The 12,326-nt window shown below is 42.5% G+C and overlaps 1 protein-coding gene across 2 annotated transcripts in view; it reads right to left on the bottom strand.

Moving 5' to 3' along the window:
• LOC124792905 (esterase E4-like) overlaps window positions 1-12,326 on the bottom strand; it is a 240,405-nt gene that overhangs the window by 54,483 nt on the left and 173,596 nt on the right. For both annotated transcript variants that reach the window (XM_047257978.1, XM_047257979.1), the window contains one exon: window positions 11,674-11,806. In XM_047257978.1, coding sequence (XP_047113934.1) covers window positions 11,674-11,806 — 133 coding nt within the window. The remainder of the gene's footprint in view (window positions 1-11,673; window positions 11,807-12,326) is intronic.

Below are 12,326 nucleotides of genomic sequence, written 5' to 3'. Positions count from 1 at the left end.
TCTACTTTGTGATCCCCAATTTTTATGGTAAGTTTATCACTAATCTCACTTCTGCTACTTCTCATTACTTTCACCTTATATTTGTTTACTCTCAGTCCACAATCTGTACTCATTAGACTGTTCAACTCAGTCAACATGTCCTATAATTCTTCTTCACTTTCACTGAGGATAAGCAAAGTCATCAAAGAATTTTATCAGTGATAATCCTATTCTTCAGTTTTTCTTTTATTTCCATCATTGCTTCTTCAATGTATAGATTGAACAGACTACATCCCTATTTTAAATGATTAATGGAAAATCTCATATAAGATGTGAAACAAATACTAACAAAGAGATAGAGGGGCTGGCCAGTACTTACCTCAGCTCAGTACAGCCAATAGATACACATAAAACAGAACTGAAAATTTACATTCCTAGCTTTCGGAACTTTGTTCCTTCATCAGGGAGGAGAGAGGGGAAAAAAGGGAAGAAGGGAAAGTGGATTCAGTTACTCACAACCCAGGTTATGAAGCAACAGGGAAAGGTAAACAGGGAGGGTAGCAAGGATGGAGGCATGGTTGTCAGAGGGAAGCCAAAGATATTCTACTGTAAGTACTGTGCCAGCTTCAAACCAAAGAGGATGCATACAGAAGTAAAGAGGTATATAGTATAAAGATAAACACAACTATGTAGGATGAAAAGATGCGTGAATGGCTAAAGAGGAAAGGGAAAGAGGAGAAGACTGAAGAGTGAATGGGAGTGAGGTTGTTTAACGTAGGTTCAGTCCAGGGGGATGGCGGGATGAAAGGATGTGTTGGAGTGCAAGTTCCCATCTCCGCAGTTCAGAGAGACTGGCGCTGGGCGGGAGAAGCCAAATGGCACATACGGTGTAGCAGGTTCCTAGGACCCTAGAATTATGCTGGAGGGCATGCTCCGCTACTGGGTATTGGGCATCTCCTAGGCAGACAGTTCGTCTGTGTCCGTTCATGCGCTCAGCCAGTTTAGTTGTTGTCATGCCGATGTAAAAGGCTGTGCAGTGCAGGCATGTCAGTTGATAAATGACATGTGTAGTTTCACACGTAGCCCTGCCTTGAATTGTGTATGTTTTACCAGTAGCGGGGCTGGAGTAGGTGGTTGTGGGGGGATGCATGGGGCAGGTTTTGCAGCGGGGTCGGTTACAGGGGTAGGAACCGCTGGGTAGAGAAGGTAGTCTGGGAATATTGTAGGGTTTAACAAGGATGTTACGGAGGTTAGGGGGGCGACGAAAGGCAACTCTGGGTGGTGTGGGGAGAATTTTGTCAAGGGATGATCTCATTTCAAGGGTTGACTTGAGAAAGTCATATCCCTGGCGGAGTAATTTGTTGATGTTTTCGAGACCAGGATAATATTGGGTGACAAGGGGGATGCTTCTGTGTGGTCTGGGGGTAGGAACATTGTTGTTGGACGCGGAGGAATGTATTGCTCGGGAAATCTGTTTGTGGACAAGGTATGCAGGATAGTTGCGGGAGAGGAAAGCACTGGTGAGGTTATTGGTGTAATTGTTGAGGGATTCGTCACTGGAGCAGATACGTTTGCCACAAATACCTAGGCTGTAGGGAAGGGAGCGTTTGATGTGGAAAGGATGGCAGCTATCAAAGTGAAGGTACTGTTGTTTGTTTGTGGGTTTGATATGGACAGAGGTGTGAATGTGAGCTTCAACAAGATGAAGGTCAACATCCAGGAAGGTGGCTTGGGTTTTGGAGAAGGACCAGGTGAAATTCAGATTCGAAAAGGAGTTGAGGTTATTGAGGAAATTAAGGAGTGTTTCTTCACCATGAGTCCAGACCACAAAGATGTCATCTATAAACCTATACCAGGCCAGGGGAAGCAGCTGTTGGGTCTTCAGGAAAGCCTCCTCCATGCGGCCCATGAAGAGGTTGGCATAGGAGGGGGCCATCCTGGTTCCCATGGCCGTTCCCCTGATTTGTTTGTAGGTCTGGCCTTCAAAAGTGAAGTAATTATGGGTGAGGATGAAGTTGGTAAGTGTGATAAGGAACGAGGTTTTTGGAAGATCTTCGGGTGGGCGTTGGGAGAGGTAGTGCTCAAGGGCAGAGAGACCATGGGTATGTGGGATGTTTGTGTAAAGGGATGTAGCATCTATGGTGACAAGAAAGGTTTCAGGTGGGAGAGGAGTGGGAATGGATTTGAGGCGTTCTAGGATGTGGTTTGTGTCTTTGATGTAGGATGGGAGTCTGCGGGTAGATTGTAGGTGCTGGTCTACCAGAGCTGAGATACGTTCAGTTGGGGATTTGAAGCCTGCTGCAATGAGACGGCCAGGATGGTTCTCTTTGTGGATTTTGGGTAATAGGTAGAAGGTAGGGGTACGTGGCTCAGGTGGAGTGAATAAGTCTATGGAAGCCGTTGTGAGGCCTTGTGAGGGACCTTGGATTTTTAGGATTTTTTGCAGCTCAGTCTGGATGGAGGGAATGGGATCCTGGGTAACAGCTTTGTAGGTTGAGGTGTCAGAGAGTTGATGCAGTCCTTCTGCCATTAAGGAGCTGAAAATAGACCGCTCTATTGTCATCCTCCCGGCGGATAAAGGCTCCACAACTGTCGTACTTGACCGTGTGGAGTATGTGGCAGAAGGACTCCATCAACTCTCTGACACCTCAACCTACAAAGCTGTTACCCAGGATCCCATTCCCTCCATCCAGACTGAGCTGCAAAAAATCCTAAAAATCCAAGGTCCCTCACAAGGCCTCACAACGGCTTCCATAGACTTACTCACTCCACCTGAGCCACGTACCCCTACCTTCTACCTATTACCCAAAATCCACAAAGAGAACCATCCTGGCCGTCCCATTGTAGCAGGCTTCAAATCCCCAACCGAACGTATCTCAGCTCTGGTAGACCAGCACCTACAATCTACCCGCAGACTCCCATCCTACATCAAAGACACAAACCACATCCTAGAACGTCTCAAATCCATTCCCACTCCTCTCCCACCTGAAACCTTTCTTGTCACCATAGATGCTACATCCCTTTACACAAACATCCCACATACCCATGGTCTCTCTGCCCTTGAGCACTACCTCTCCCAACGCCCACCCGAAGATCTTCCAAAAACCTCGTTCTTTATCACACTTACCAACTTCATCCTCACCCATAATTACTTCACTTTTGAAGGCCAGACCTACAAACAAATCAGGGGAACGGCCATGGGAACCAGGATGGCCCCCTCCTATGCCAACCTCTTCATGGGCCGCATGGAGGAGGCTTTCCTGAAGACCCAACAGCTGCTTCCCCTGGCCTGGTATAGGTTTATAGATGACATCTTTGTGGTCTGGACTCATGGTGAAGAAACACTCCTTAATTTCCTCAATAACCTCAACTCCTTTTCGAATCTGAATTTCACCTGGTCCTTCTCCAAAACCCAAGCCACCTTCCTGGATGTTGACCTTCATCTTGTTGAAGCTCACATTCACACCTCTGTCCATATCAAACCCACAAACAAACAACAGTACCTTCACTTTGATAGCTGCCATCCTTTCCACATCAAACGCTCCCTTCCCTACAGCCTAGGTATTCGTGGCAAACGTATCTGCTCCAGTGATGAATCCCTCAACAATTACACCAATAACCTCACCAGTGCTTTCCTCTCCCGCAACTATCCTGCAGACCTTGTCCACAAACAGATTTCCCGAGCAATACATTCCTCCGCGTCCAACAACAATGTTCCTACCCCCAGACCACACAGAAGCATCCCCCTTGTCACCCAATATTATCCTGGCCTCGAAAACATCAACAAATTACTCCGCCAGGGATATGACTTTCTCAAGTCAACCCCTGAAATGAGATCATCCCTTGACAAAATTCTCCCCACACCACCCAGAGTTGCCTTTCGTCGCCCCCCTAACCTCCGTAACATCCTTGTTAAACCCTACAATATTCCCAGACTACCTTCTCTACCCAGCGGTTCCTACCCCTGTAACCGACCCCGCTGCAAAACCTGCCCCATGCATCCCCCCACAACCACCTACTCCAGCCCCGCTACTGGTAAAACATACACAATTCAAGGCAGGGCTACGTGTGAAACTACACATGTCATTTATCAACTGACATGCCTGCACTGCACAGCCTTTTACATCGGCATGACAACAACTAAACTGGCTGAGTGCATGAACGGACACAGACGAACTGTCTGCCTAGGAGATGCCCAATACCCAGTAGCGGAGCATGCCCTCCAGCATAATTCTAGGGACCTAGGAACCTGCTACACCGTATGTGCCATTTGGCTTCTCCCGCCCAGCACCAGTCCCTCTGAACTGCGGAGATGGGAACTTGCACTCCAACACATCCTTTCATCCCGCCATCCCCCTGGACTGAACCTACGTTAAACAACCTCACTCCCATTCACTCTTCAGTCTTCTCCTCTTTCCCTTTCCTCTTTAGCCATTCACGCATCTTTTCATCCTACATAGTTGTGTTTATCTTTATACTATATACCTCTTTACTTCTGTATGCATCCTCTTTGGTTTGAAGCTGGCACAGTACTTACAGTAGAATATCTTTGGCTTCCCTCTGACAACCATGCCTCCATCCTTGCTACCCTCCCTGTTTACCTTTCCCTGTTGCTTCATAACCTGGGTTGTGAGTAACTGAATCCACTTTCCCTTCTTCCCTTTTTTCCCCTCTCTCCTCCCTGATGAAGGAACAAAGTTCCGAAAGCTAGGAATGTAAATTTTCAGTTCTGTTTTATGTGTATCTATCGGCTGTACTGAGCTGAGGTAAGTACTGGCCAGCCCCTCTATCTCTTTGTTAGTATACATCCCTATTTTACATCATTTTTAGTCCGAGCACTTTATTCTTGATGTTCCATTCTTCTTGTTCCTGTAGCTTACTCCTATTTCTCTGAGAATTTTCACATTTTGCACCATTTTAAAATATGTATTCACTACTTTCAGGTCAACAAATATTATACACATCTCTTGATTTTTCTTACGTTTTTCTTCCATTATCAATTGTAACATCAAACTGGCTGCCTCCCTGGTGCCCCTATCATTCCAAAAGCCAAATTTATCATTAATTTTCTTTTGCATTCTTTTGAATATTATTTTTGTCAGCAACTTGGATGCATGTGTCCTTAATCTGATAGTAAAATAATTATTGGACTTCTATGTCAGTGTTCAGGACTGTGTGGATGATATTTTGCTGTCTCTCTTAGACTCATAGGTTCCACACACCAACATGAATGGTCACTATATTGCCATTTTTCCTAATAATATCAGATACTCTGACAGAACCTTACCTATTCCTAGGCTTTATTTTAATCAAAGTCTTAAAGAGCTCCATATTTTGAAATGGAGAAAGGTAGCTCTGACACTAATTGTAATATAAAAGCTATTCCTTTGTTTTGCCTATTTCTTATGCTTTATTTCATTGCAAGTCTTACAAGGTCCAGTCAAAAAGTTCCAGAACTTTGTCCACAAAATTTTCCTACACTTACCTTCTTCATATTGTGCATGGCCTCCTTCAAAATCCTTCCTTCCACAATTGACACACTGCTCCCAATGCCGTTTCCACTTCCGGAAGCAGTCTTGGTGTGCCTCTTGCTGGATTACACGAAGCACCATCTGCGAATTTTCTTTTATCTAGACTGTTGTTGTTGAGGTCTTCAGTCCAAAGACTGGTTTGATGCAACTCTCCTTTCTACTCTATCCCATGCAAGCCTCTTCATCTCCAAGTAACTGCTGCAACTTACATCCTTCTGAATCTGCTTAGTGTATTGATCTCTTGGACTCCCTCTATGAGTTTTATCCTCCACACTTCCCTCCAATACTAAACTGATGATCCCTTGATGCTTCAGAATGTGTCCTACCAACTGATCCCTTCTTCTAGTCATGTTGTGCCACAAATTCCTCTTCTCCCCAATTCTATTCAGTACCTTCTCATTAGTTATTTGATCTACCCATCTAATCTTCAGCAATCTTCTGTAGCAACACATTTTAAAACCTTCTATTCTCTTCTTTTCTGAACTGTTTGTTGACAATGTTTCACTTCCATACTTGGCTGAACTCCAAACAAATACACTCCTGGAAATGGAAAAAAGAACACATTGACACCGGTGTGTCAGACCCACCATACTTGCTCCGGACACTGCGAGAGGGCTGTAAAAGCAATGATCACACGCACGGCACAGCGGACACACCAGGAACCGCGGTGTTGGCCGTCGAATGGCGCTAGCTGCGCAGCATTTGTGCACCGCCGCCGTCAGTGTCAGCCAGTTTGCCGTGGCATACGGAGCTCCATCGCAGTCTTTAACACTGGTAGCATGCCGCGACAGCGTGGACGTGAACCGTATGTGCAGTTGACGGACTTTGAGCGAGGGCGTATAGTGGGCATGCGGGAGGCCGGGTGGACGTACCGCCGAATTGCTCAACACGTGGGGCGTGAGGTCTCCACAGTACATCGATGTTGTCGCCAGTGGTCGGCGGAAGGTGCACGTGCTCGTCGACCTGGGACCGGACCGCAGCGACGCACGGATGCACGCCAAGACCGTAGGATCCTACGCAGTGCCGTAGGGGACCGCACCGCCACTTCCCAGCAAATTAGGGACACTGTTGCTCCTGGGGTATCGGCGAGGACCATTCGCAACCGTCTCCATGAAGCTGGGCTACGGTCCCGCACACCGTTAGGCCGTCTTCCGCTCACGCCCCAACATCGTGCAGCCCGCCTCCAGTGGTGTCGCGACAGGTGTGAATGGAGGGACGAATGGAGACGTGTCGTCTTCAGCGATGAGAGTCGCTTCTGCCTTGGTACCAATGATGGTCGTATGCGTGTTTGGCGCCGTGCAGGTGAGCGCCACAATCAGGACTGCATACGACCGAGGCACACAGGGCCCACACCCGGCATCATGGTGTGGGGAGCGATCTCCTACACTGGCCGTACACCACTGGTGATCGTCGAGGGGACACTGAATAGTGCACGGTACATCCAAACCGTCATCGAACCCATCGTTCTACCATTCCTAGACCGGCAAGGGAACTTGCTGTTCCAACAGGACAATGCACGTCCGCATGTATCCCGTGCCACCCAACGTGCTCTAGAAGGTGTAAGTCAACTACCCTGGCCAGCAAGATCTCCGGATCTGTCCCCCATTGAGCATGTTTGGGACTGGATAAAGCATTGTCTCACGCGGTCTGCACGTCCAGCACGAACGCTGGTCCAACTGAGGCGCCAGGTGGAAATGGCATGGCAAGCCGTTCCACAGGACTACATCCAGCATCTCTACGATCGTCTCCATGGGAGAATAGCAGTCTGCATTGCTGCGAAAGGTGGATATACACTGTACTAGTGCCGACATTGTGCATGCTCTGTTGCCTGTGTCTATGTGCCTGTGGTTCTGTCAGTGTGATCATGTGATGTATCTGACCCAAGGAATGTGTCAATAAAGTTTCCCCTTCCTGGGACAATGAATTCACGGTGTTCTTATTTCAATTTCCAGGAGTGTACTTTCAGAAAAAAATTCCTGACACTTATATCTATACTCGATGTTAACAAATTTCTCTTCTTCAGAAACGCTTTCCTTGGCATCATCAGTCTACATTTCATATCCTCTCTACTTCGACCATCATCAGTTATTTTGCTGCCCAAATAGCAAAACTCTTCTGTTACCTTAAGTGTGTCAGTTCCTAATCTAATTCCCTCAACATCGCCTGATTTAATTTGACTACACTCCATTATCCTCATTTTGCTTTTGTTGATGTCCATCTTATATCTTCCATTCAAGACACTGTCCATTCCGTTCAACTACTCTTCCAAGTCCTTTGCTGTGTCTGACAGAAGTACAATGTCACTGGCAAACCTCATGGTTGTTTCTTCTTCTCCCTGGATTTTAATTTCTAATCCAACTTTTTCTTTTGTTTCCATTACTGCTTGCTCAATATGTAGATTGAATAACATCAGGGATAGGCTACAACCCTATCTCATGCCACTCTCAAGCAGTGCTTTCTTTTCATGCCCCAAAACTCTTTATAACTGCCATCTGATTTCTGTACAAACTGTAAATAGCCTTTTACTCTTTGTATTTTATCCCTGCCACCTCCAGATGTTGGAAGAGAATATTCCAGTCAGCATTGTCAAAAGCTTTCTCTAACTCTACAGATGCTATAAACATAGGTTTGCCTTTCTTTAACCAATCTTTGAAGATAAGTCGTAGGGTCAGTATTGCTTCACATGTTCCTACATTTCTATGGAATCCAAACTGATCTTCCCAAAGGCTGGCTTTTACCAGTTTTTCCATTCATCTGTAAAGAATTCCTGTTAGTATTTTGCAACTGTGACTTATTAAACTGATAGTTTAATAATTTTCACAACTGTCAGCACAGTGTTCTTCAGTACATTATGTACCCAAATATTGCAAGAGACGGGAATGCATAATGCGCCCACAAACACTGTCAATCATGACCATTTTGGTGGTACAGGAGTTATGACATAGGGAGCTGAACTCCAAATTTCCAGGTGTTGTGGTGTATGAAGGCATAATGTTGCATGGGTGTACTGACCGCCAAATTTTTAGACATTGTAACAGTCACTGGTCAACATTATGTAATACTGTGCTCCTTTCCCTTGTGCATCTTTGCAAGAGTGCATTCAACCATGACAATACTTTTGGATGACAAAGTGTGACCACATTGAGCACTACCATCAGTGTAGTATACTTTTATTAGAAAAGTATGGTAGTTAATGATATATTCCAAATATTAAATTTAATTATGCTTTGTCATATAGGTTGTTGGTATTTATGTGCACTAAACATGTTTCACCTGATCATGATAGGATGGTCTCCAGCTGCTCCAACCAGAATGCAACTGAAATGCGTTGAATGGGTGCAACAGTCTGGAGTGGAGTGGTGAAGGAGGAGGGACAGCAGGGTACATGTGGGGGGAAGAAGAATCAATGCTGCCTGGTGAAGTATGCAGGGTCTAGAGGTGGCAGGACAAGGCTGCCACCTCTAGTCCTTGCATGCTCTGCCAGGCAGTGCTGATTCCTCTTACACTACCCATACCCTGCTACCCCTCCTCCTTCCACACTCCGTTCGAGATTGCTGCTCCTGTTCAATGCATTTCAGTTGCATTCTGGCCAGAGATAGTGTACATGTGTATGTGAGGTGTGCTTGCTTCTGTGAATGTGTGTGTGTTTTTCTTTCATAAAGAAGACTTTGGGCAAAAGCATATATGTAACAGTCCTTTCGTTGTGTCTGTCTGCAGCTCAACTTGTCATCATTATGGTGAGCGGCAGTCATTCCTTTTAATGATATTGTTGATGTTCCAGTATGTACTTCCCATTATTAGATGGGTGTATGAAAATGACAAAAAATGGATGTAAGTAAAAAACTCAGTCATATACTTTCAAATACTTAGAAACAACCAGATTTAAATGAGCTGCCTATTACTACTACAGATCTCACATCAAAACATGTATAATTAAATAATTTTCTTTGTATTATAGACCTCTGAAGAGCCTAGTGTGACTAGTTGAAACATGTTTGGTACACACAACAAATTCACTTGCAGAAGATGAAATTTTTCATATCTATATGATAAGGAATAATAAAAGTAGCATTTGAGAAGAACTGACTGCAGTTATTGAGTATGTTATAAAATTTGAGTTTCTAGAAATTTCTGGCAAGATTTAATAGCCAACAGAAGCAAATGTGCAAGAACAAAATATTGGTCAAGGGAAGGGAATGTAATAGAAATACTATGTTAAGAATACATAAACAATAATTAAATAAAATAACTGTATTGTCAGACATGTATAACAATTACCTACATTTCCTACTCTTTATGATGTTACTGGAAATGTAATGTCTCTGTACTTTAACGTTTTGTAACAACTTTCCTTTGTGACTCTTTAGAGAGGAACCTTGGACAACACCACAGTCACTATTGTTTGAGCCTTCTTTAATTAATGTTCACACAGTAACTCCAAATTGTGTATTATTGAGTAAAGTTCCATGAAGTCTGTAGCCCATATTTTGAGAAATTTCCCTTCATATATTGTATTTAAGTTATACACTTTCAAGTCGTAGTAGATTGCTGATCTATCATACAAAAATAATAATGGAACTATTTATCTACAAGATAATCACAATGAAAGTGTTCTCTGACAATAAATATACTTTAACTGAAATTTAACTTTAATGGTATCAACTAGATTAGTTGAAATTACTGAGGCTCCTGTTGTTTCGGTTATTGGACAATAAATGAAGACAATGCCCAAGTTAATTAAGATCAGTAATCTTACAACTGGTGCTGTGATACCTGCATGTACTTGTGATATTGGGTGATGATTGACTAATGGATCATAATACATAAAAGGGGAAGATGGTGTAGTACTATAAGTCTTATCTACATCACTAAATAATTGGGACATTGAAAAAGGAGGTAAAATTTGTGTGTACTTCTTGAGAGCTACATAGCATTAAAAGAAGGTAGGTAGACAAATAGAGATTTAAATAAGCTTTTAAGAACAGTGCTATACAAAATATATAGTAAACAACCACATTGTGTACAAAATGTTTCTACTGTAGTGAACAAGGACAGATTGAGACGAAGCCTGTAAAGAATTTCTATGTCCAATAAGTAAAAACAATATCTGTGAGAGAAGACCTTATGTTATAGTAAAAGGATTTACAATAGGTTGATCCAAAAGAATTAAATCAATAGATACCTTATCAAATTTTAAAAGCAGTACAAATTTATATTTTGTTGACCTCTGCCACTGCTTCTACAGCATAGATAAATTCTTCAGAAAGTAACTCACATAGTATTGTGCTGTAACAGTCTATAAATGGTTTGTTCAGCTTACAAGAGATTCAATGTGACGTACAACGAAATAGAAATTTGAGAGCATATTATGTTCCTGTGTTTAATTATGGAGTACATTTACATGATAGAAATCATCCGACTGTGTACTAATGGGACATACTATGTGATGATTTATTGCCTTGCTGGGATGAAGAAACTAAAATTATTAGTTGGTATTTGTATGCAGTATAATAGTATTAGCATGTGTATATTTGAGTGTCATAAAGTACCCAGGTATATTCTTATGCTTTCACGCAATTTAAATATAAAATTCGTATGGTATCCATAGTATCATCAGTAAATATCAATTATCACAAATAGAGTTTTCCTGCATTATACCATATGGATGTACAAAAATGATTAACAAGAGCCAGTAAAGTGCATATGTACACTGACATGAACAGCACATTATGATAAGCAGATGTTATCCACATTAAAATGATAAATTGCATAAAAGTATTATCTTTGGTTATAAATGATGTGCATAGTATGGCATACAAACTTTTTTCAACCTTGTACTTCTCAAATAACGTTTATGTGACATGGTAACAAGATGATCTAGCATTGTGTGTATTGCAACAGAGCAAGTTGAAGTAAGGAGCATTTTATTTTGTACTCATTTTCTTGATGGGCTTCATATTCTATCAAGGAAATGGCTAAAGAATAAAATGTTCCTTGCTGCAATTTTCTAATTTGCGCTCTGTTACAATACACACAAAATTAGGTGTGTGTGTGTGTGTGTGTGTGTGTGTGTGAGAGAGAGAGAGAGAGACAGAGAGAGAGAGAGAGAGAGAGAGATATGATTGACAATGAGGAGTATAATCTAAATGTAACTTCTCCTTACCCATGTATGACAAAATTTGCCCACATCTTTGTATGTCTTTCAAGAATTGGTATCTCTGGAGCACCTTCATTGAAAAATGGGAATAGAACAGACACATGAAATAGATACATGGTGTCATCTTGATGCATAACACCTGAAACAATACAAAAGAACAATAAAATTCTTAGGTATATGCAAGTCATAAACAGTCTAAATACTTTATCAGTTCTAAAAAAAGAGAAAAAATGGAATCTTACAACACTGCAATGCAATAAATCATACTGACATAGTAATTACAGTTTACATTGACAGAAAAGTTACCAAATAAATAATATGAGCTTACTTGAAAATGATCTGTCTGGTAAATAAATAAACATTCACTGTCTGACAAAAAAGTGAAGCACCCAGAGACATGTCATTGTGACTCTGCACTTATACACACCATTAGCAGGTATGTAAATGATTACAGTTGCAATTGTCTGTGACAGATGGAATGACCATCCATGTTCATGTTTAGTGTTGTTATCAAGACTTGTAGGGTATATAATGTCAATGAACAGTGACATACCTTGAGTGATCACTATGAAGGACACAGAGATGTCGCACACTCATATGAGATGGACTGCATGGTCCATACATGAGGGTAGGAGTACTTATCATGAAGTTTCTGGTCA

The sequence above is a fragment of the Schistocerca piceifrons genome, chromosome 1 (assembly GCF_021461385.2).
Source record: "Schistocerca piceifrons isolate TAMUIC-IGC-003096 chromosome 1, iqSchPice1.1, whole genome shotgun sequence".
Taxonomy (NCBI): Eukaryota; Metazoa; Arthropoda; class Insecta; order Orthoptera; family Acrididae; genus Schistocerca; species Schistocerca piceifrons.
This window is presented reverse-complemented; position numbering and strand designations above follow the sequence as displayed.